The sequence below is a fragment of the Achroia grisella genome, unplaced genomic scaffold (assembly GCF_030625045.1).
Source record: "Achroia grisella isolate CSIRO2021 unplaced genomic scaffold, CSIRO_AGI_Agris_v1 utg808, whole genome shotgun sequence".
NCBI lineage: Eukaryota > Metazoa > Arthropoda > Insecta > Lepidoptera > Pyralidae > Achroia > Achroia grisella.
This window is the reverse complement of record NW_026713029.1, coordinates 702,512-728,391: the sequence shown is the minus strand read 5'-3', so window position 1 is coordinate 728,391 and position 25,880 is coordinate 702,512. Positions and strand designations below refer to the sequence as shown.

Genomic DNA, 25,880 nt, shown 5'->3' with positions numbered 1-25,880 from the left:
TTATTTATTTTAGGAACATTAACAGTGTTTTACATTATATTTGATTTTATTGAATTGTCATATTAATCAATCTCATAATTAAATCAAAAATCATTTATTATTTATAACGACATTTTTTTATAAATATACAAACAATCTATGTTAATAATAAACTAACCTATATTTAGTTGTCCACACCTCGCCGCAGCACCGGCCGGCGCTAGGTTCGCTATCACCACGGTGGGAAGCATCGATCCCCAGCCCGATTCCACCACTACAACCCCTAGAATCTCGCCCTTAGTTTTCGGAACCACCACTTCTTTCTGCAGCTCCTTCTTGGCGAACATCTGGAGCTCGTCCCCGAAGATCTCCTGACTGTTCAATACTTCCTGGTAATCCATCTCCTTGACGAAGCTGTGGTCCTCGATGCCATTCGCTTTTAGGAATTCCATGTACGCAACTTGAAACGCTTGGCCTATGGACTGGGCTATGAATTGAGCCTGAAAGTGATATAATATATAAAATTCGTCATATCTTTATCAGATATTTGTCTAAAGATATAGAGTATAAGAGTAGGTAACATAACAAACATTTTAATCTCTCCTTTTCTGTTTAATTATAATGCAAATATAAGATTTTTGTGTATTTCTAAATTAAGTTTAAAGTTAATATTGCGCGCTCGATTTATTTCACGCAACTTACTATGTAATATATAAAATTCTCGTATCGTTTCAAGGTTATCCATTCATTACCGGACACCCTGTATAACTATAGTAACCTAGACTGCCCTACAGTGTTTAGGATACAGGCAATTTGACCTGGGTAGTATTTGTACAAAGTCGTTAGCCTTGGTACCTCCCCTAGGTGAAAACCAATTTCAGCTTGCTTTGTGACCTGTGTTTCGGTTGAAGAATGAAAATAGATAGTAAAAGAAAAAAATATTGCTTTTATTTACTAGAGGTTGACTGTAAAAATCATCTACGTGGGTACTTCAGTCTCACCTATTTCAGATGCCAAGGTGCTTGCTTTCAATGCTATATTTCTTTCAGTTGTAGGGTCAGACTAGGTGGTAAATTTTTTTAAAATAAATTTAGTCCCAAGCTAAAGCAAAGCTTGCGTTATGGGCAATACACACTCATGATTGCAAATATTTATACCGTGCGAGGAATGGAACTAGCGACCATCGGAAGTAAGGCGGAGTCCAAACCGATAGACTACCGAGGCCGTTTGCCGGTCAAATTGCAGGATGGCTAGCATGGCAACGCATGAGTGATACCAAGGTTGTCACATGATAGCGTGATGTCCGTGATGCTGTTCAAGTATATAGGCGATGGTCACCATTTACCATCTGGTGGCCGTCAAGTTACGTGTTATTGCAATTGTATAAAAAAATCCATATGCTACGGTATTAGTTAAAACTCTTTACCATAACCAAATGTTTACTTAAATACCCATTGTTCCAATGCACTCACCTCCTCACTTTCAAAAACATGACATATCATCTTAGGCGTACGGTTCAGTTTCGGCTGATCTGAATCATTTTCGTGCGGTACAAATCTCCTTCGAGCCATTAGCACCACGAGGTCTCCTATATCAGCTATATAAGATATAGTTCTTAGAGCGTGGTCCATCATTATCTCCTTTAATTCTGTATTGAGTACCATAATCTTCTCAGTGGAGATGAAAAGGTCCACTTCAGTACTCGGCTGATTCTCGCCTTCAGGAGCCTGCGGGCAACAACATTCAATCTTATTTTTGACTATAAATAATCCTGGACCACTAACACAGCGCCTACTCCTAATATACGTAGAGCATGGGTACTACTGACAGAAATACTTTTTTTTGTAGACTAATAAAATTCATAAAAAACGCCCAAACTAATAACAATGCTGAACAATAGGTATGTCTTGTGTGGAGTTTGAATCCGTGGCCATAAGCTGGTAAACAGTTTGACCAGTAGGGTTGATTAATTCTCTCGGTATATTTATTTTCTTATATTTCATAGTAAATTTTGAACCGTGCTTTGCTGCGCTGTGATGCTGTGCTGTGTATGAAGTGCTGAAGTTTTTTTTTATGTTATGAAATGTATTTTTCATTTAATGTATGATATACTGTGTTATTTTTAAAAGTAGATACGTTTGGAATATTGTTTTTTAAGAGCGTTGTTTTAAATTTCGTATGCAATACAGTTATTGCTGGTTTGTAACATCAATTAAAGTTAAAATAGCCATTAAATATGTTAGAAAAAAAAAACTCAATTAAATGTAATAATGTAATAATAATAAACAAAGAAAATATAGTGGGGTTTCAGTTTTCACTCGGTTTCTCGCTAAAGATAAGAATTTTATTTGAATGCATTTTACAGTTCAGCAGCACATCGTAATTTGTAAAACGGAATTAATATGAGCTACAATAATTTTTGAATACAATTTGGAACTTACCAAAGCCTGATTTTAGCCGATGTAGCAAAATAGAAATACATTATCAATTAGTTCATTATAATAAGCGCAAAGCAACAAAAATGGGTAAACACTCGTCAATTTTCAACTTTATAGTGACGTAATAGAGGTTATGAGTGTTCATCAACTTTTGTAGCTAATCGTACAAACCGATATAGATAATAAGATATATATACTTATCATAATTTCCAATCTACAAGTCAATGACATTCCTATTTTAAATCTAATATTTATAAGAAACAAGACTTTGAAAACAGTTGGAATTGAACGACTTCTAGTCTTCTAAATTTGAAATTTTCGAACGCAACATACGACACACAAAATTCAACTCTATCTTGTTTGTATTACGGTCTACAATCGGACACTGAACTGTCAGCCAAACCACCTTGATCTTAGTGACGGCCTCCTCAACCATGTTCTTTTTGGGGCGTTTCTTCCTCCTTCGCGAGTCCTCGTCGACCTCGACCGAGCCCAGGAAGGCGAGGCGGAACACCGCCGCAGGCGCTGCGTACACGCCGGAGTACGGACCGTCGCAGCCCCACTGCGGGAGCGGGACACACCGGCTAACCTCCTCGCGCGATAGCTGTCTCGCTCTCACATACGTGATGTATTCGTTTTGTCTCGTTCGGATATTACACCGTCGATTTTAATTGACATTCTAACTTTGTATTTTTGTGCACGACTATTATACGATTATATTAACACGTTTTAAGGTTCTATATGTATGTATACGTGTTGCTTATTGTTTGATAATACTAATATATCTATTAATGATGCATGCTATGATTATTTTGTAATGGATATTTATGTTCCAGGCAATGTATTACGCGATTACATGGTTTCTATAGTAAAACGACCCAATTGCTTGCAGATTATTACAGTGTTAGAGAAATTCGTAAATACTAGTATGACTTCATAGTATTATTCATTTACTTGTGTGTATTTTCATAAATAAGCACGTCAGATTTCGATTTCAAATGGAACATGGGTATGAAATCCTGAATTAATATTATTATTTTTATAGTATGCTAATGCAGAAGAAAAACCCCTCTGCGGTAGGAATCTGATAACAATATAAATGAAATTGAAAAAAAAATACGATTTAATTATATATATTTTCTATTTTAGTCAAACATGTAGTTGTTATATAATGATGACGAAATTTGATTTGAAAGCAGCGTAGTAAATTCCTTTGCTCAGTTTGCTTAGGTACGTAAAAAAGCAATAAACCCGCCAAAACCCACCAATAAAATCACACGCTTTAACCCGATCCTACAATCTGAACTACTCGTAATCTGCGCAAAAAGCAAGCAAAACAACTCGAATACAAACACACAAGTCAAAAATGGTATGTGAGAAGCGAGCGAGCATCGTTCGTCGTTAGTATAAAAGCAGACCTAACGGAAAATCAACCTTCAAAATATTAGAATAGGGTTTGATATCAATTGTGCTTAGGCGTAAAGCTTAATCGTCTGTGCGACCGTTCGGCCACCTCAGCCGGTGTGAATCGGGTCATGTTACATGCTATGGTGCAGGTGAAATTGTGCTTCCAAAATTAAAATTACCGATCCTATACTTATTGAGTGAATAAATGAACTATATCAATTTAATTAGTGATATATATATTATTATTGGTTAATGTTTTCGTTCTTTCGATCAGAACATTTTATAATTCGTTCTAAATTTAAATCGAATGAACGAAAATGTATCTAAATTGTAGTTTAACGGATTTTAGGTTGTTCTTTTAGATAAACATGCTAGGCGAAACTACTGTGCAAGTACTGCATTGCAAACGAGTAGAATTATGCGAAAAAAATTGCTAAGCTTGGAGGAAGTAATCATTTTCTATTGACTCACTCCTGCGTTCTATTTAAAGTAATTTAGCGTTGTATAAATTTGTAACCAATTAGTATATAATAAGTAATAATTTTAATTGTCACTACTTAAGACGTTATGACAATTACCGCAATTTTTTTTCAATGGAGTCAGTCTAGCATCAGCATAACCTACAAACTTCTAGCACGTTACGAGATGACCAATTAAACCTTACCTTACGCTGCCATATAAAGGGATAAAAAGCATAGCATCAAGCGGAATAGTAAGCGATAGAGCAAACATGTCCAGAGGAGGCTAGCCGGCCAGTACGGGATCCGACAATCTTCCTGGGTCGGGGTGAGGGCACACTGAAAAAAATACTCTAGTGCCAAGTCAATAAGAGCGAAAACGGTTTGGCGGACAGGTGCGTGGACGATCCACGGGGTCCGTAACATTCACAGGGCTTGCACGTCATACTAGTCTATGGTACCATAATTCAGGGTTACTGAGGATAAATAGGAAACCCAACACTAGCATTCTCAAAACACTAATCCTAATGAGCATGAAATTACATTATATACATAATGATGTGTTAACAAAGTTAGCGTGCATAGATTTTAAAGAAGCCGCAAAGTGCTGATAACGTCCGATAGAAATAGATTTATTAGCTTCCATCTGTCCATAACATTATCATTAAATTTGGTCATACACAAATTTATAACAAGACATTTTGTACCAAAATAATAATAAAAAATTTTAGGATTATAACGTTTAAAGGATTTAACTGAAAATTTGATTGCAAATTACAAAGAAAAAGAAGTATAGACAGGTGAGAGAGAGAGGCAAGAGTTTCATAGCTCCAGTTGTGTGCGTGTTCTCTCGGAGGTACACAAAAGTTAAGACCACAGAGTGCTTTAGACAAGTGAAGAAACGAGACAAAAGTAATTTCATGCTCTTCACAAACATCTACATTAGAGACAACATGTTACCGATTCACACTGGCAATTAATGTGGTTGCCATTGTTTCGTTTTATAAAATGAGAATGCATGTTAAAAATAAGAAATTCCTTTTTTAAATTCCTTTGAACCCAAAAGTGTTTGTATAATAAATATAGTGACATATAAAATAGTAAAATAGGTACATTGTTCGTAAACACTTGTTAAAAAATACTAACATGAATGAGAAAATACAATTAATTATACGAAAAGACAAAATTCAAAAAAATTTTTATTAATTAGATTTTTATTACGAGTAAGTTACCATATCTACGTTTTTATTTGTGTAGAGCATATTTATAAAAATCCTACAAAGATCCGAAAATATTTATTTAAGATATACAGTTCGTTATTATTGAAAAGATGTAATAAATACTAAATTAATCGAATATTATTGAAAATAGAGAAACTAACATCAACGACTGTTTGCTAATTCCAGTTTTCTGACTAATTTAGAAACGTCATCATTCAAAAATATTAAATACGCATCACTCTATGCTCTCTATGACAACTTTTTTTTCTTCTGGTGACATTTAAAAACGCATATTATGAAAATAATTTTAAACTTGATTAGACTGATTCGCAATGTTTAGTGGTACCCTCATACCTTAATTCTCGAGACTGCTTCTTCAGCCTGCAGCATCCTGGTCGCTTTAGTTGGCTGTCCCTCGCAAGCTAGTTGTGTGGAGCCCAAGTACCGTGCTCGGAACAAAACGCCCTCTATGAGAACTTTCCGTGCAGCATCTGAAATTGATAACAGCGCATTTTATTTAAACTAATTATATATATGCTAGTACTAGATCAATCACAGATTATATAATGTTTTTTAAATCTAAAATATAAAATTCTCGTGTCAGATTCTAATGAAATTTTATGTGTATATTCAGTAGGTTTGAGAATAGGACGTAAACTATTTTTAAATGTTAAGGTCCACCTCAAAAACTTATTTTCTATACATTTTTTTATTATAATTATTTTATGATTCGGCATTCAAAAATACATTCGATTCAAAATTTTTACCTTTCCATCATCAACCCCTATTTTTAATAGCAATATAAAATTATATGGCAAAACAACGTTTGCCAGTTCAGCTAATATTGTTATAAATAAAAAAAATACTAACAACATGCACTTTGATGAGTTAATTGTTCGTCATTAGTTTACGCGTGACAATTGATGATGACAAATATTTTGTGCGGAGATCTGACCACTACTACTAAAAGCATTATGACCTTTTTTAATGTAATTCGAATGGTAAATAAGCTGACAGCGCACTTGATGAATCCTAATAATATTATAAACGCAAAAATTTGTGAGTATGGATGGATGTTTGTTATTCTTTCACGCAAAAACTACTGAACGGATTGTGATGAAACTTTACAGAAGCTTATAAATCAGAATAACGTATAGGCTATAAATTTCACGCGGGCACAGCTAGTAAAAGATATTTTTATTTTAAAGATAATGTAATCTTTAAAATGTAACGTTATTATGTCATAAATGTAAGTAGATACGATAAAATGTAAATAAGATTGAAAGATTAATTGAAGACTTAATAATGATTTCTAATATGCAATAGATTTTGCGTAATGCTACACTACCTACTCACCATGAAAAATATCCAGGAAATGCGTAAATTAAAAAGAAAGCATGAACGTTGTATGCCACATAGTTAATAACCTTATACGGAAATCACTTTCAACTGTTAGTTGTTAAAATGACATTAACGCCTCATCTGTGAGATCGATTACAGGACTTCTCAAAGATGGGGGTTTGGGCCCATCTGTGGACTCTATCTCCCTATCTCGGACACTATAGCCCTATCTAGGACATTATAGCCCTATTTAGTACACTATATCCCTAACTATGCAGTATTCAATAATTTATGAAACCTCCGTTTCAAAAATTATTAGATACTCCATGTGATAGGGCTATATGGTCCGAGTCCAATAATTGGCTTAGAGGTTATGCATAAGAACGTTATAGCAATAAGACTATTTTATTGAATTAACTGGTCTGTTCGGGTTACTGCCACGGGGATCGAGAGTACGACGGCCAGCTAAGATTCGAACCCCTAGTGATGCCCTCAGACAAAGGTAGAATTCATCTGGCAGAAGTTGGGCTTCAGTTGCTCCATAAGTCTTTCTGCGGATTGGAATGCTAACTGCACTCGGCCCTTATCTGTGAAGCTGTAAAGGCCAGTTGCGGCCAACAGCATTAGAATAATTCGAAAAAAAAAGTATTTATCTTAAGCAAAAATTTACTTTAAATATCAGGTAGTCTTCCAGGCAGTTCTACCTAGGAACCAAGTGAATTTTCTATGATAGACTAATGAATCAATATTTCAATTAACTCCATCTTGGATTACCGATGTGGATTTTGTTATTTAGAATTATTTATGGTAATAATAACTGCTACAGAAATAAAATTTAACAGGAGATAGTGACTCTACAATTCTTAATTCGGGTTTCTTAAGGAAATAACAAATAATCAAACAAACTCACCTTCTTTATTTTTGTTCTTCTTCTTCCCCTCCTTATCCTGAAAAATCAAATGTCATCTTTTAAAATTTAAATTAAACGTAAATTTTAATTTTAATGTAAATTAAATTTTGTAAATTTCGAAAATTAATAATTAAATTCGAGATTTTTTATTTTTTATTCTTACTACTTTCTTACTTTTCAATTCATACCATTTATCATGTAATTTTTTTTATCATACTGTCTACTTCATTTGACAACAATTAGCAAGAAACTCATTGATTTATTATAGTTAGGTATCTATATTTTTTTAAAATGTAATGTATGTAATGTAATTGTAATTATCATAATTGAATCTTTGATTATAAAATTATTATAATTCTTTTCTAAGCTGATCAGAGCTTGTGTTATGGGTACTAAACAAGTGACATAAAAACTTAGATATTTATTTATTTGTAAATACGTACATAATATACATAGATACACCCAGACCGACACAATCTAAGTTATGCAGATCTTGTGTTATGTAGACAAGTGATATAAACACTTAGATTTTTTTTTTGTAAATACGTACATAATATTTATAGATACACCCCGACCGATACAAACAATAATACTCATAAATACAAAAGTTTACCGTGCGAGGAAACGAACCCACGGCCATTGGAAATAAAACTGTGTGCTAATCCACCAGTGGACTTGCGGATTGGCACACACCTTCGGTGGTCCGAAGCGGTCAAATATTAAAGAATTATTATTAAACGTTACTATTTTAAAATTGTGTAAGGCGCCGTACCTTCCCGTTGCGGAGAGTGTCTTCGTAGAATTATTATTAAATATTATAATCATCATTGCCTTGCCTTTATCCCATTATTTGGGGTCGGCGCAGTATGTTATTCTCTTCCACTGCTCTCTATCGGTCGTCATATCTGAGCATACTCTTCTTTTATTCAAATCATCTTTCACACAATCCATCCATCTTTTCTTAGGGCGACCCCTTTACATCCATCCACATTCATATTATACACTTTCCATAAGACATGATCCTCGTTCCTCCGCATAACATGCCCATACCAGCTTAATCTGTTACCTCGCAACTTTTCTATAACCGGCGCAACTTTCAAACTTCCTCGTACATACACATTCCTTATTCTGTCATTCCTGGTGACCCCACACATCCATCATGATTAAACATTAATACTTGTAAAATTGTGTAAGGCGCCGTACCTTCCCGTTGTGGAGGGCGTCGTCGTCCCTAGGGTGCGTGAGGTCTCGCGCGTGGCCGTCGGTGGCGTCGTGCGCGTGCGGCGGCGACCGAGCGGAGCCCGAGCCGCTGCCGGCCGGCATCACCGTGCGGGACTTCGGCTTGCGCCACCCCTGCGTTGTAATGGACAACTATTCGAAGGTACTATTTTTTTATATAGATATTCTCCGAATCCTATGATTTGTTTTTTAAGTAGAAAAATAATAAAAGAAAGAAAAAATATTTATTCAAATATAAAAAGCTATTTACGTCTTAGATAGATTACTCTCTTAGGCGAAAAAAGCGTTTTATAATATATTAGCTGTCCCGGCAAACATTGTTTTGCCATATAACATAATATCGTTATTAAAAAATAGGGGTTGGTGGTAGAAGGGTGAAAATTTAAGGCTATATGTATTTTTAATGCCACATAATAAAAAAATAGAAATTAAAAATTGTAGAAAAAAAGAAAAAAAATTTTTTTGGGTGAGCCATCCTTAACTCTTAGGGAGATAAAATTTAGTTATAAACCTACGAAATGGACATATAAAATTTGATCAAAATCGGTCAAGCCGTTTCGGAAGAGTATAAACACGAAACGTGTGATACGAGAATTTTATATATTAAGAAAGATAACATAAATTTAAATCTTGTTTCTATAGAAAAAGTAGTATTACAAATAAACAACATATTTCAACCTCTCGGAAGAAAAAAAAATGTCGAAGGATCAGAATAGAAGGAAAATGTAAAACTTAAAGTATAAACCGACTACGGCGAAGCAAACATATATGTATGTATGTGTGAATGTATGTTCATATGTTCCCTCCGAACTTCGAAACTACTTATAAAAAGTATCAAATATAAAAAAAATTTGGATAGTCAAACATCTGGAAGTAATGTTAAAATAGGTTCTATACTAGAAGCCACGGCCGATTACAGAAGCAAAGATATGAATGTTTGTGTGACGGTATGTTCACCTGTCTCTCATAACTTCGAAACTACTTATCAAGTTTTATTAAGTATCAAATATAAGAAAAATCCGGATTGTCAACCATCTGGACTAGGATTATATAAATATGTTATAAGAAATTAAAAAATCGAATAATCAACCATCTGGACAATTGCATAGATATGTTAAGACAGATTTTATACCAGAAGCCACGGCAATAAACATGTCTAACATTACCCTACAACAAAACATTGTCGTTGAGTTAACAATCCAGACGTGGAAAATTTCATCTTACAATTTACGATAATTTTCTATACATGTTTACCTCTTCTCCTTCACTACTCTCGACCACGCACTCATTATCGACTTGGCAATTATCTGTCTCTTTCAGACACTCATTTGTCACACTGCACTCATTTGTCACACTACACTCATTTGTGTCCGTCACATCCCTATATGCTTCTAATTCTTCAACAACTTCACTATTTAAGTCCAAACAAGGCGACTTTTCCTCGTCACTCATTATGTATTTCACTTGGCATTACCAATACGATTCCTGTTATCAGTACGGTAGCACATTTCCGATGCGACTGTCTTATCAGTGTTATCATGCACGCACACATGTTGATTTCGTACACGTTGTACGAATACTGATGCGTTCAAGCGTCGGTGATTTCAATGTGTAAATACTTCGCGGCAAAGATTAAGCATGCAGACTGTACATAGCATTGTTTTTTGTACCTATGTAATTAGTACTCTAATGAGAATAGATTACATAATCGCGAGTGATATTTATATATTATGATAGTCTTGATCCAAAATTATATAGTAACTAGATGTCATCCGCGACAACATCTGCGTGGAATTTAAGTTTTTTTTTATTAAATAATTAAAATTTTTATAATAATATAACCTCCATATAACATTAGTTATCTGCGAGTGGACGTCCCGTCAAAATCAATTCGGCCGTTTCAAAGATATTTGTATAAAATTAATTTTGATGTAAATACCGCAATATACTATCATTTGCATTTAGTGAAATGTTAATTTCAAATTATAATTTCAATATTATTTATTTGTATAGATAATTTTAATGTGTTTTTATAATGTTGCTATGAATATAATTCGACCTTGCAATAAAATCTTACATATTATAAACATAAAACAGTTTGTTATATTTACACCCCTTTCGTTCTGTAAATAATAAAATATATTATAAATATAAGTAATTTGACTTACATATATTTATAATATACTTTATTATATAGTATTTGGGATTAAGCAATTTATAAAAATATAAACAGAAAAATATTTATTAAAATAAATTAATAAGTAAAATTATATTAATTGCAATGCAAAAAGTAAGTATATAAATATAAAAAAATATATAAATAAATTAATTCTGTGTATAATAAAAGTATCTATTTATAAACAAACTCAGTTACAAAACCGGTAGGTATACACTTACAATAAAATACGCGGTAACCAGCTAACCTTAATAATCTATGGCCAAGAATAATAAATAAGAGAGCAAGGTCGGTTGGCTGCGCGAGCGACTGGCCTATGCTGTTTACAGCTGACGAATTACATCATGTTACGTTGCTGACTCAGTGATCAGTGTTCATAGTGTTTTAGGAACGTTTAATTTGTTGTGAGACGTGTTTGTTTATATCTGATATTATATAAATAGATATTTTGTAATATATGATATACAAGCTGTGACTGCGGTTTCGCCAGCGTGTATTGTATATAAATATTTTCCCCGCGTGTTTATAGCTTGTGTTGTTCTGATGAATAATTTATATTATAGTAAAGTTTCATTAAAATTCATTCAGTAGTTTGCATAATAAATATCCTTCCATTCATCCAGACTCTCAAACTTCCGTGTTTATAATATTAGTGAGATAGATATTTTTATTCAATTTTGATATGTATTTAATTCTAAATGTTTGAATTTCAATTAATTTTTCTACTGTGTATTATTTATTATTATTATTATTATTATATGTATTAGATATGACTCACTTTCTCATCGAAGAAACCCTGGTCATCAGTCCTCTGTTGCCCCAGTAGTCTGTCAGTCTCTAAATCAGTGTCCGCTTCATCTGGAATATTACAACATATCATTTAGAACTTTTTCATGCGGGCATTAATTTTGTATTCTTCTTCTTCTTCACGTGTTTTATATAATATAATTATTTTATTTTGATTAATATTTAATTTAGGAACAACAATTTTTAAATTAAGAATACTATATTATTTATTTCTTGCCAACAATATTACAATTGAATATCAATTTACATAGCTAATGTTAAAATAGGAAGTACACTGAATATTTTACATGCTAAATTGAATTTTGTGATTTAATGTATTAGGTACATATTGTTTTTAGGCCAGTTAACACCAACGACTTTCTTGAAATTGCAATATTATTATTCTATTTTTAAATTTGCTATTATAGAAATTAATTAGAAGAAGCGTCTTTCATATACTGGTACATTGGTATATACTGCTAGAGAAAAATAATATTGAATGTCTAAAATTTAATTTTGAACAACAGCTTGCTTCTTGCGATAAGACCGCCTTTTGTACATCCATATCTCTTTTATGTATAATTCTTATAAAATATCTATTGGTACAATAAAGAGTTTATAATTTTAATTTATAAATAAATCTGTATTTTTGTAATCACGTACAAATTAATTTGAAAAGAATAAGAGCTTAACTTCCTTTTAGCTATTCTTAGTTCGAAAGCACTCCGAACTGACGGTAGATTTGACATATCATAAGACTCTACATATTCTTGTAGGTCTGTTATAGAGTCTTATGATATGTGAGTGTAAATATATTTTGATTTGATTTTTGAACAAAAATGATTTCATTACCTTCGTCGCCGCTAGCCTGTTTAATTTCTACTGATTCTGTACTCTGAGCGGATGATGGCCGTTTTCTGTAAATGCGTTAAAATAACAATAATATTAATATAGAGTAGCTGTGTGTTTGAATAGTTTAATTAGACAAACATCAATCTAGTTTGTTTTCGAACTCTGTCTTACTACTGTAGAAGTATGCAGTTTAGATATTGACAGTTCTGTGTAAAGGTAAAAACGGAAAAGTTTTAAGAGTGTAATAAAATTACGTTGTAGGCCTGCTTTAGTATACGTTGCATACCTATTCAGAGATCTGGCGTCACCCCTAAAACAAGCGCAATATCAATACACTTAAACGAAATTTTACCGTAAATATTTACGTTTCGTTTTCGGTTTACTCTATTACTACAATAAATATAAAGGTGTTTATAGTTACTATAATAATAGAGTAAGCAGAGTAAAGAGTCGTTCTGAAAATTAATTATAATTCCAATGTCTTGTCTATTTTTCAAATGTTTTATACCGATTCAGATTGTTCATACATACGAATGTGCTAAAAATAAGTTCGTTTTTTGGGATAATCGTATTTTTTCATTACATGTATTTTTAAAATAAACTTGTTTAAGGAAAAATATACTAGTGGGAAACGTTAATATTAGTTACTGTGGTTCGCTGACACCTCAAACGAATTATTGCTTTAAAAAACATCGCCCACTATTCGTTTATTCCGAATTTAGCCATGCTAGTCTTCAGTGGTTTGCGAGTTCAATTCCTCTCACGGTACAGATATTTGTATTCATAAGTATGCTTGTTTGTATCGTTCTGGGTTTTTTCTACTACGTATGTATTTACAAAAAAGAAAGTATTTATAACAGATGTCTAGTACCTATAACATAAGCTCTGCTCAATTTAGGACTAGATGGCGATGTGTGAATTGTCCAAGTACTATTATTAATTTTAATAGCACAAATGAAGTTGACTGTACCTCGGTGGATACACGTCGTCATGGTGCGCAACATGCGGCGCGTGGTGGTGATGCGGCGAATGCGGTGAATGCGGCGCGTGCTGCGAATGCGGCGAATGCGCGGAATGCGGCGAATGCGGCAAATGCGGCGCGGCCGCGTGTGGCACCGGCAGCGCGGCTTCGGGCGGGCGGTGCGGCGCCGGAGCCGGCGGCGGCGGCGGCACCTCGCCGCACGCTGAAAGTGGGGTGGCAACTGTCAAATAAAAAGAAAACGCATATCCAAACCAACGTTTACCACTAATAAGAACATTACAAGAAGGATATAAGTAAGTGGTAACACTATTTATTTATTTATTTTACCAAAACTCGTCATCTTCTCTGATGAGAAAAAAACCACACCCAGAAGTGGCATGTTAATAAATTGTCGCATTATGAGGATGACTATACTAAGAATAAAGTTAATTTGTTCGTCACCTAAAGGATCCAAAGAATGTAAATCGGCATCTGATAGAACGTGAGGATCCGTAGTAGTTCCGTTTTCAATGATTTCTTCTATGATTACTGATGTGTGAGTCTGGAATTAAAGAAAACATATTAATAAGTATACATTTAAATACCAATAACTATCCTAAAAAGTTTTAAACCGTTAACTTATTCATTATTATATTTAAATTTATTTATTTAACTGACAAATAAATAACAGCTCCGCCAGCGTTAGCGCAGACGGGTGCACCATTCCATTATCAGCCATAAGAAAAAAAAATATGTATGAGACTGTATGACATAGGTCATAAGTTATAAAAATTAGTACTATTAATTTAAAAAAAAGAAATTACTTGTAAAGACGGCAATTGGTTATTGTTGTCGGTGTCAGAGCCATGTCCTGATGAGAGTCCATCCTCGACGATCGGGAGGTGAGTCACCACCACACGGGTCGAGTCGATTTGCACTGGTACAAAAATATAAAAGGTATAGAACGAGGTTTGCAATCGATGATCAGACTGGCTGAGAAGAGAAAGAGAGCATATTGTCATCTTGTCTGGTTTCATGTAAAATATGGATACTACATGGAGAGTAGACGTTATATTTATTTTGTTCAGGTATATATTTATGTTTATCTGTTATTTTACGTTATTTACTTGTACACCACTAGTTATTCTACTAAGGTGAGATGTTCGGAGATAACTTCCCGCATAGTATCTTATAATATTTAATAACAACCCTGGATATTAACAACACACAACGCTATCTAGTCCAAAGGAGTAAATGGGAGGCTTTGACTTCGTTACCCGGGAGCGCTAGCCCCCGGAGTAGCTGCAGGGGAAAAGGGATTCGTCCCGAGGCCAGAACTTTCGAGAATGAGGTGCGTGCTCCGGCAATAATCGATAAAGGTATTACTTGAGGTTTTAGCCGGTAGGAGTCCCGCAGTACCCGTTCGTTACCCCTGGAGCGGGCGGGTCTCCAAGACGCATTTTCTGCTCGTAAAAAAAGGGTTTATATTAAGTAAAGGGCAGCATACGTACTCGTCTCCCCTTTCATCTCGGAGAGCTCGTTCTCCATGATCATGAGCGAGAGTTCGCTGCCGGTGTCGCTCGTGTCGGACGAGAGCGCGAACGGCACGCGGTCCCGCCGCTGCGTGGCCGGCGACGCAGACCCGCTCCACGCCGCGCCCACGCTCAGCTCCGACACGTTCGGCTCCGGGTACCGGGATCTTTGTTGCTGTGTACGGAAACAAATAGTACAGTAGTTAGAAGGGGACTGTTGTTAAGGTGGACTAAGAATCCCATTGCTATCATACCATATCAGGTTAAAACTACGTGGTTCTCCCTGGAAACCATCGTGATAAATTTATGGCGAATTTATCGCGATGGGCTACTGAGTTCATCTCGTCATCCTCCACTGGTGCCTCGCCAGCGTATATCGTTAGCGCAGGCGGGTGCACCATTTTATTATCATGTAGAACTTCAAGTTAAGGTAGGGAGAAAATATTAATATACTAAACTAGACATGCTCTTGACACTTGTTAAAAAGCTCCTATAGAATGTCTTACATGAAAAAAATATTTTATTTACTCCATTAAAAATATTACAAACTAATTCTTGAATAATATTTTTATCAAATATTTAGGAGAGGTAGTTGTTGTAAAAAGTGATGTAACACTACAAGTTAATTCATGAATAAATATTAGATACCAACTAAATTATCATGATTTACATTGTAATATATTTGAATGAAAATATGACTGAAAATTTATTGATTGGTATTATTCTATGCTTCAATTAACTTTGACATTATCAATACTATAATATTTTTAATGTAATTCTTTAAATAATGAAACAATTTCCGATGAGAAATGTTTCACTTTTACATATTCGTCATCAATTTCATTAGTTTCTTTTTCAACCCCTTGTTATATACATTGTCACAATTTGGCGGTCCCCCTCTCTCCGGTCTCTTAATGTATAATTAATTTATGGATGACTTCTAAATAAATAATCTTGCAGAACTTGAACAGTGTCAACTAGTATTAAAGAGAATAAATTAATTCTAGACTTATTTTATATAAAAACAAATGCTATGAATATAATACGCATATTAATCTATAATTATGAATGTTTATATAGTATGGAATTCGATACAGCGCCCATCAAAAAGCAGGGGTAAGGCAGTATCTTATATGCCTAAACCATCGGGTCGTAAAAAAAAACTCATTACCTGTAATCCTAAGAAGTTGGTATGGTTATGGGCAGTGTGCGGCGAATGTAAGGTATCCGCGACTTGGGGCCACTCCGAGTCACTACCATCCATACCGTTCTCCGATAAACAGTCTTGAGTTTGACGTCTCAGTTCGTAATCTAGGTCCTGAAACGTAAAAATATTGTCGATTGATAAATAGCCATTAAGAAAATAGATAAAGAAAAATATTTATTGTCGACGATTCGTCTATTCCAATTTTAAATTTTGACAGCTGCTTAACTAAAGAACGAAATTCAAGATGGATGTCATCTTTAAATTTATATCATACTACGATATTCCATATTTAGTAAGTACAATAATGGTATGTTACTAATATTAATAATTTTGAAATTAGATTTAAGCATAAAATTTTATTATCCATTTTTTTTATTCATTTAGTATTGTACAAGATGTGCGATATATAAAGAAGAAAGATTTAGTTTTTATGTGTGACATTTAGTAATAGAAAACACTAAATCAATGTTCGAAATTCAAAAACATTATATTAAAAATAATGTGATCCATACTATAATTGTTTTGCAAATAATTATGGTATGAAAGTGGAACGTAATTATGGTATGTAAGTGGGCTTACGTACCAGATATACAATTTTTATTTAGTTAAAGAAAGGATTTTACCTGAAAATTAACAATTTCGTCGTTGCTATTCAACGCCATCTGTCCAGCGACGGCTGGACATTTGAAGAACTCTTCTAGCACCTTTCTCGTCTCCGAGAATTCATAGAGATAGTCGAAAGCGGCCGATCCGGACGGTGGGGTGACGTCTCTGCTCTCTGTCACCACCCTCTACAAGGAAACGTTAGGAAAGATGATTAAGAATTAGTTATGAATTAGCCATGATCACTTAATGACCAGTCAAGCGGTAGTGTGGTGGGGCTCCCTAAAATATGGTTGACGCAGTGACGGCTGGTTCCCCTGTTATACTCGTGAACGAGTGCTGCTTGTAAGGGCTGGTCTGCTCTGATAACTATTATATAATATTTATTGATATAATAATAATTATTGTATTATTTAACAAGCTATTTATTTACTTATCTCAACACACAAAATCATAAAAATGTAACTCTGAACAACATTTATTTAAAAGATAACACACAAGCTTATTGCTTATACTTCTTATGTTGAGTCTGTGTTCGGAATGAGTCAATCATAAAAATAGGACTATTCAAAAGTGCTTCTATAAAAATTTATTTGAAGAAAGGTTATTTTTATTTCTAGGAAAAAAAAACAAGTTTTATTAATAATATGGCGAATTAACACGTTCGTTTATGAAAGCAGATGACATTAAATAGAATAAAAAAATACACCTAGGTTGCTATTTAGTGACATTCCAAAATCTCACCAGTAGTCACTCTATAGATTGACTCTGGTTCACGCAAACGAGTTTTTACAAAGGCATTACTACTCACACATTATTTTACTGCTATATACTAACCTGAGGAAATCCTGGTCTTGGCGATTTATTTGTGGCTTTTTGCGTACCAATTCCGTATCTTCTCGGCGACCCTTCATATTCAGCTATTGGGAGTTCCCCTATCACTCTAGTAACCCTGTTCTTATCTTCATCACCAGATAACCAGACACCAGATGGACTGGCGTCGCTTAACCTCGCATCTTCCCTAGAGGGAGTAGACTCACTCCCCCCATCACAGCTCAGTTCACTTTTATTGTTCATCACATCACTATGACCATTTTTAATATTGTCTAAAGTCCTTTTAACACTCATATCTATCTCGTCATCACTAGCATCGGGTTCCGTCCTCAAACCTAGAGACACAGAATTCAATATCACTGAAAATAAAAGAAAGAGAAAAAAATATGTTGTGAATAACAATGGTTAATTGGGAAGGATGAAAAAAGGTCGGTACGCACCAGAAATACAATAATAATATCCAAAAATATCAACTGACATACATTTGAGAATATCAGATATTTAAATTAACAAAAACATCGTGATTAATTTAGGAATTCAAATTAAATTAAAAAAATTTTTGAATAATAAAATTGTAAACGTATAAATGATATAGGCGTAAATAGAAATAGCTGGTGAAAATAAAGCGAGAGCAAAGATTTCAAAGCAAAAAGGTTTGTGAAACAGGACAATAACCAATCATATGAGTTTGATTAAAATAATGAGACAAAATAAATTTTCGTACAGATTAGTATTTTTTACAACATTTACTGCAAGAAGCATCAATTTGCTTAAGTGTGTACATGTATATATGTACACAATAATGCAAATGAAGCTTATTCTTAAAAACTAAACCTCTCTATAAACAGATTAAATTTATTTACGACTAGCTGTTCCCGCGTCTTCGCCGCGTGGATTTTAACTTTATTTTTCTAAAATAAAAGTAGTCTAAGTTACTCCTTATTACATCAGATACTGCTAAAAAAAGTCCCGTAAAATCGGTCCAGCCATTTCAGAGATTAGCCGGAACAAACAGACAGACATACAGAAAGAGAGACAAAAATTATAAAAAAAAATATTTTGGTATATGTACCGTATTTATACTCATATGCATGTAGTAAATAACGGTTATTTCAATATACAAACAATACAATATACAAACAGACACTCCAATTTTATTTATATGTATAGATATCTTTTTAAATCCATATTTAATATTATAAAGCTGAAAGATTGTCTATCTATTTATTAATTTTTTAAGACTAAACAGCTCAACGGATCATAATGAAATTTGACATGAAAGGCGATGGCCTCGGAGTTCTCGTCGTTTTGCACACCGCTTTACTTCCGATAGCAGCGGGTTCAATTCCTCGCACGGTACAAACATTTGTATTCATTAGTATGACTGATTTATGTATTTTTTAGTTATATTATATATTTCTTTAAAATATATATATTAGTTATCTAGTATCCATAACCCTAAGCTCTGCTTAGTTTGGATCTAGAAGACGCTGTGAGAATTGTCCAGGTATGTTTATTATTATTAAGTTATTGTTAAATAATATATACAAAAATAATCAAAGATACCTTTTCCTTTATTTGATATATTTGTTAAGACCCAATAAAAATAATCTGGAAAGAGTTTAAATGAAATAGGGGAGGTTTGAGTCAGACAAACGGGTAACAGCCAGTTATAAATACTTATTTAAATTGTCAATTAAACATATTTCTTTGGCAAATACAGTTACGCATTTAGCGAAGCCTTAAACGAAAAGCACAAGAAAAAATCCAATATTACCTTTCCAGTCATCATTGTCGTCAAAGACAACAACTTCCCCATCAGCCACGACTGCTATGGGACTGCTTTTTGTGCTGACGTCATTAGTCTTATGGGGGTCCAGTATCGGAGAACTATTCTTGGGAATACCCATTGTGTTTGTTTCAATGATTGGATCTCTGTCCCCGTTAGTGTAGGTAGGTGATGTGTGTCTGGATATCATCTTTTTCGGTTCATTGCTTATTCTGTGGAGAGGTATCTGGAAGATAGCGTAATTAGTAAAAATATAGTTTTTATTATTTATGTCAACTTTTGTAAAGATTAACATGCCGTGGCAACCAGTAATTAAGTCAACACTATATACCTGAACTTCTTGCAAGAGACAGTAATTGTAACCTCACAGTGTATGTCTTTGTTGGGCGCTCAAATAAATAAATATTTGGAATGGCAAACTCATAATCCACCTGATGGTAACCCATCGCTAATATACATGAACAGTACTATGGACATCACATTATCATTAAACACCTATAATAAAAAGTACGAAAGCAAGATATCTTATATATAAAAATCTGTCAGAATGTTAGTTACCATACTCCCCCGAAAAGGCTTGACCCATTTTTTGTAATTTTATATCCATATTCAGTAGGTCTGAGAATCAGTATCTATTTTTATATCCCTATGTGGTTGTCCACCAACACATAATTTTTTTATTTTCTAGAGTTTTTTTTATTATTTTTTACATTTTCATCCTTCTATCTCCAACCCCTATTTTTTACAACGATTTTATTATAATTTATATGACAAATCAACGTTTAGTAGTAGTTCCGCTAGTTTGACCTATACAATTACAAATAAGTAAATTAATGAACTTACTTCATTGCTATGATTATCCGCGTAGTCAACGGTGTCTTTATTGAGTGAACGCACTTTGTTTCTCAAGTTGTGTTTGTGCGTGTTGTTATGTCTTATCTTACGAACTGCCTTCGTCCGACTTTGCGAGTACAGTTCTCGACCTCCCGCTATTTCTATAATCCTGGTAACAGAAGTGTAATACAAATTCATATTAGTTTCAACTACGATGCAATAGTCGTGGTCACGAGTTGTCTGGAGTACAGAGATACAATTTCAGAAGGTGCTAGCAGGTGCTAGCAGGTTTCTGTACTACAATTATTAGATTATCCAACTTACTAACTAACTAAGTTTACGACACAGCACTCACGGTATCCGCACACATTTTCACTGATGCTACTGAACTTTTTATCACTGGATTCCACGGCGATGTTAATTTTAAGCCTACCCGGTTTTAATTGGAATATTTTTTAATTTCTATTTTTATCACAGGTTTCGGTCTAATTCGGGTGGCCTTCCAGTTGAAAATTGGGATATGTTTTTATTTCTATCACCTCTCGGGTGATAGAAATAAAAACATATCCCGTAGCATTCGTGCATAACAGTGGGTTTAAGTAGAAAGCTCTATAGGCGTATTTACCCAATTAACAACATTAATAACGTGCATTTATTATTAAAAAAAAAACAGTCAGTCATTCATTTTTTAATGCTAAACAATGAGTCTCCACTATTTAGTAAGAGTAGTTTTAAGAATTGTATGCTGAGTTGCAGGTTTTGTGAATAATAATCTCTCCTCAGACTCCATATTACACTACCATTCATGATATGCCAATGCCTGTAATAGCATACTAAATTGTACTGACCATATACATGCACATGGACAGTTCTTTGATTGTTCAAAGCTCTAAAGTGAGCGAGGCGTTGCAAATAAATGCACTAATCGGAGCCTATTGTAACGTTAAATCTATTGGAGTATCTATTTGACGGCTGACCGACTGCGATTTAATAGAACAATTAGGCGTATAATTATGTAATTCCAGGCAGCATAGTATAGTTTATTTTAAGTAGTCTTCTCTTAAATCGATCTTCTTATCTCGATTTTTAGAATCAAAAGAAGAGGTGAAAATTGTCTTCTGACTTCGTTATACAAAAGCCAGTATTGGAGTGTAGAACTTTCTAGAGTCAACTTTTCAGACAAGCGCGAAGTAACTTACCTAGAGTCTCTAAGTTTGTAGGTCCCCCCTTTAGAGTTGAGTATAACCAGCTGGCTGTCATTCCTCTCCTCGTCGGAGGAGACGTTGTTGACATTGTTCATGTCACGCCCCTCCAACCCGGAGTTCAGTCTGGAATAAACAATAATTAATGTTAAAGTGGTAAACTCCATGTTGTACTTTGGATTTCGTAAAATGAAGTTCTCATTAGACTGTATGTTACAGTTTACATAAGGTAGAAATAGAACATACAAAGAGTATAATTTAATATTAGCTGGATAGAAGCATTCCGAATTATGTAGTCTTAAATGCTTTAGATGATTTACAAAACACAAGGAATTCCAACTTCATTTTATATAAATTTGTATGAGGTACAAATGTTATTAAATTACCTCGGATATAAGCATTCCCAATTACATACTTGTATATTCACTAGTCGTTATTCAAAACACAAGCTATCCCAACTCCAAACTTATATATGTGTAACATTAAACATTACAAATTGGTAAGAAAAATATGATTAAGCTTGTTTGATTCGTACTCTGTACGAAGCTACTCTGTGGTTAATCGCGAGAATTGTGTGTGATCTGTGGGGTATAGTAATTTAGTAAGTTTTTTTTATAGCATAGAAACGAGCTTGCTGGTAAGTACACCTAATGGTAAGTGATTATCACCGCCTATAAGCATACAACACCAAGAGAATTGCAAGTGCGTTGCCGGCCTTTTAAGAAGGAATAAGTTCTTGAAAGTGTGAATATATCGTAACTCTGTTACAAGTAGTAGATGTTACAGAAAATTATAATAAATACTACACCGAGTGTATCAACCGACCAGCGTATCAACAGTAACAGTAGACTAATATCATCATGTTATGGGAAAAACCCCTGTAAGGGGACGTCAACGGGTTGCTATAGTATGAATTATATAAACCCGGTTTCAACCCTCCTTTCTATTAGTCAGCACATTCATATATCTATGCATTTATAATACATTACCGCCCAGACTCGGTCCCGGAAATAAAGCAATTGTCGGTCGAGTAATAATGAAAGCCTCATCCAACCAACATTAGTCGGCCAAAAATTGCTTTATTTCCGTCGCATAACCCACTATTTCCGAAACCATTTGAAAAGGACGAGACACTAGCTCAGTTTTAAATAAACAATAACGTTAATTGGTACACTTCCACAACTATAACTCCTAGCTCCAATTTGCGAGGAAACTATAAGCTAATTTACAACAAAGAGAAATGTTGAATTCCTATTTAAACTTACAGTTTAGTTTACGAAAGCAAACAACGACAATTGAACTCTTTTATCAGGTTCTTAAATCATAATTCTCTTTGTAAACTAGGTTCTAATTTCATTTCACAAAATAATAACAATAATTTATTAATAGCCTACAACGAAAAATATTAAAGAACTTAAAAACTAAGATTGCGCTATAAGCTGGAAGGGCCTCCACTGTGTCGCCGCAGTGTCACTGCTGCGCTGATTTCCAGTAGAGCCACTACTCGAAAATAAGACATAATTTTGTTTAATTTAAATATAACAAAATATAATATTAGAGTAAGTTAATTGGATGAATTAGAAGTTTGCGTAAACAATGGAAAAATATATATAGTAATAAAATCTGGTATGATGATATTTATCCACGCAATTTAGAAGTAAATAAGTTAAGTAGCCTTTGTCCTTCATTTCTTTCAGCTGCCAAGCAACTTTTTTTTTCAAGCAGTGTTTCAGTTGACAGGTGAAATGAGGTGTATCACGGGTGTTACATGATGACGTGATATCCAAGGTAATGTTTTTTTTATAGTATACGGGTAAAACGAGCCTTCGGCACACCTGTTGGTAAGTGGTTACCGCCGCCCATGAGTACCACTGCAACACAGGGGAGTTTTAAGTGCGTTGCCGGTCTTTAAAGAATGAATAGGCTATTGTTACCAATAAGTTTCCGATATAAGAACAGATAGACAGAAAATAAGAACAGAACTTTAAAGTTATATATGCATAAGGACTATTTTTATAAAAAAGATGTTTGTGCGGCTTCTTAACTACCCTCGGAACGGCAGATGACGTTCACTAGACTTCATAGTATAACGATTTGGTCAACTGTCGTTCGCCTTATCATGGGACTGACGTACCAAATATAGACAAAAGTCCTTAAATTAATAATAAACAAAAAAAAACTTTTTAAGACCCCTGCCTGAAGAACATGTAGCACGCATGTTCTTCAGGCGACATTGGGAAAGTGGCGCGTGATGCGCTAGCGTTACGATGAGACTGACGTAACAAAAGTGGGGAAAATCCCTAAATTTACCTTTTAATTGAACTCATGTTCCCAGTTTATCTGGCGACTGACGTACCAAAAATGTACACAGGTACCTAAATTAATCTTTTTTGACCTATGTTCCCAGTTTATCTGAGGTCGGGTCTCCCTATACATTTGCGCCAGAGTTATCTGTTCTGGTTTGTCTGAGTACTAAGGTTGTCCATTATTGTTGTTCCAAGGTTACCAAGTGGCGGTTGGCCTGCCTCTACCTCTGGTGGAGTTTGGTGTAATAAGGTCCCTAAATTGATCTTCTTCGGTCTTCCTGTACATTTTCGCCAGAGATATCAGTTCTGGGTTGTCTGAGTACTAAGGTTGTCCATTATTGTTGTTCCAAGATTATCAAGCGGTCCGTGGTCTGTCTCTATCTCTGGTCGAGTTTGGTATAACAAGGTCCCTAAATTAATCTTCTTTTGTCTGTGCATTTGCGCCAGAGAATTCTTGGTTATCTAAGTACCAACTTGTCCATTATTGTTGTTTCAAGGTTATCAAGTGGCGGATGGCCTACTTTCACTTCTGGTCGAGTTTTATATGAAAAATTCCCTAAATTAACCAAGAATTAAAAAATCTTTGTAGTCACCTGTCGTGTTGGTGCTGCATGTTCTTCGGGCGACACTTGGGGAAGAGGCGTGTGATCCGCTCGCCTACGTCGGAGCCGGGCGTAGAGTCGCCCGCGCCGTCCGCCCGCAGCGCGGCCGCGCTCATGGCGCCGCCACGGTCACGCCGCCACCGCCTCTACCGCCAACACACGGCACCCCGTTAGTTTTTTACTTAGTTATTTGCATTTCAAATAAAATAAAAAGAACAAAAATCCAATTATGGAAGCACTTCTTAGTTATTACCATACTTAGTTCTTTGTATTTCAAAATAAAATGTACAAGCGGTTTAGTAAATTGCTTTACTTCCGATATAGCGGGTTCGATTCCTCGCACGGTGCAAACATTTCTATTCATGAGTATAATTGTTTGTACCGATCTGGGTGTTTTCTATCAGTTGTCTAGCACCCATAACCCAAGCTTTGCTTACCGTGGGACTACATGGCGCCGTGTTAATTGTTCAGAGGTTATGTTTTTAAACCACGTTCCCGTCAATGCCAATACGAAGTTAACCTCATACCACAATCAGTCTACAATAATGACAAATCTTTACAATATAAAGTTCTATAACATACATACATATATATGTATATAAAACTTACATGTGAAAGCTAAGTAATTCTATGAAGATACTCCATCGTATTAACCTCCAATGCACACATACAAGTAGAGGCAAGAAAACCTTGCATTACGGGAGAATTGGATTATTGGAGGAGCGGAAAACGGCCGGGATACGTTACCACCTACTTCATATATATACGTATATCTACGTAAGATAGGTACGAGTATATAGGCGACAACCAATTTGACTGAACGTAATTTGTCACGGCTTTTAAGGTTTCTAATGCAGTGTCTGCACAAAAGACATAATACTGGGTGTTTCTGTATTTATTTATTTATTTATTAAGATTCTATCAATACATATGTTTTTATTGAATCCGCGCCCACAAAACACTGAGCTATGAACTGCTCATACCGATACACTACAATAGTTTCTACATCTTCACATAGGAGTACAATGATGTCGCTTCCGTTAACTGTTCGCTTAGATCTTTTAAACTATGCAACTGATATTAATGCAATTTTGTAGCAATGGATAGAGTGATTCAAGAGGAAGGTTTATATGTATTATACATGTACACTCGTGCGAAGTCAAGGCGATAGGTACTCGACTCGGCCTCGCACAATATTCGTTTA

General features: G+C 34.6%; 1 protein-coding gene across 7 annotated transcripts in view; it reads right to left on the bottom strand.

Annotated features, from left to right (window-relative positions):
* LOC131851802 (protein lin-10-like) overlaps positions 1 to 24,815 on the bottom strand; it is a 30,559-nt gene extending 5,744 nt beyond the window's left edge. The window contains exons 1-19 of one of the 7 annotated variants that reach the window (XM_059202356.1): positions 24,668 to 24,815; positions 21,766 to 21,894; positions 20,576 to 20,735; positions 19,721 to 19,958; positions 17,947 to 18,302; positions 17,130 to 17,297; positions 16,471 to 16,617; positions 15,279 to 15,474; positions 14,592 to 14,704; positions 14,230 to 14,329; positions 13,777 to 14,008; positions 12,807 to 12,871; positions 11,947 to 12,026; positions 8,957 to 9,106; positions 7,754 to 7,790; positions 5,857 to 5,993; positions 2,824 to 2,979; positions 1,452 to 1,706; positions 158 to 479 (exon numbers count right to left, since the gene is read on the bottom strand). In XM_059202356.1, coding sequence (XP_059058339.1) covers positions 158 to 479; positions 1,452 to 1,706; positions 2,824 to 2,979; positions 5,857 to 5,993; positions 7,754 to 7,790; positions 8,957 to 9,106; positions 11,947 to 12,026; positions 12,807 to 12,871; positions 13,777 to 14,008; positions 14,230 to 14,329; positions 14,592 to 14,704; positions 15,279 to 15,474; positions 16,471 to 16,617; positions 17,130 to 17,297; positions 17,947 to 18,302; positions 19,721 to 19,958; positions 20,576 to 20,735; positions 21,766 to 21,894; positions 24,668 to 24,792 — 3,166 coding nt within the window. In that variant the 5' untranslated portion in view covers positions 24,793 to 24,815. The remainder of the gene's footprint in view (positions 1 to 157; positions 480 to 1,451; positions 1,707 to 2,823; positions 2,980 to 5,856; positions 5,994 to 7,753; positions 7,791 to 8,956; positions 9,107 to 11,946; positions 12,027 to 12,806; positions 12,872 to 13,776; positions 14,009 to 14,229; positions 14,330 to 14,591; positions 14,705 to 15,278; positions 15,475 to 16,470; positions 16,618 to 17,129; positions 17,298 to 17,946; positions 18,303 to 19,720; positions 19,959 to 20,575; positions 20,736 to 21,765; positions 21,895 to 24,667) is intronic. The other 6 variants (XM_059202357.1, XM_059202358.1, XM_059202359.1 and 3 more) reach the window with 6 other exon arrangements.
* Positions 24,816 to 25,880: the final 1,065 nt, after the last annotated feature.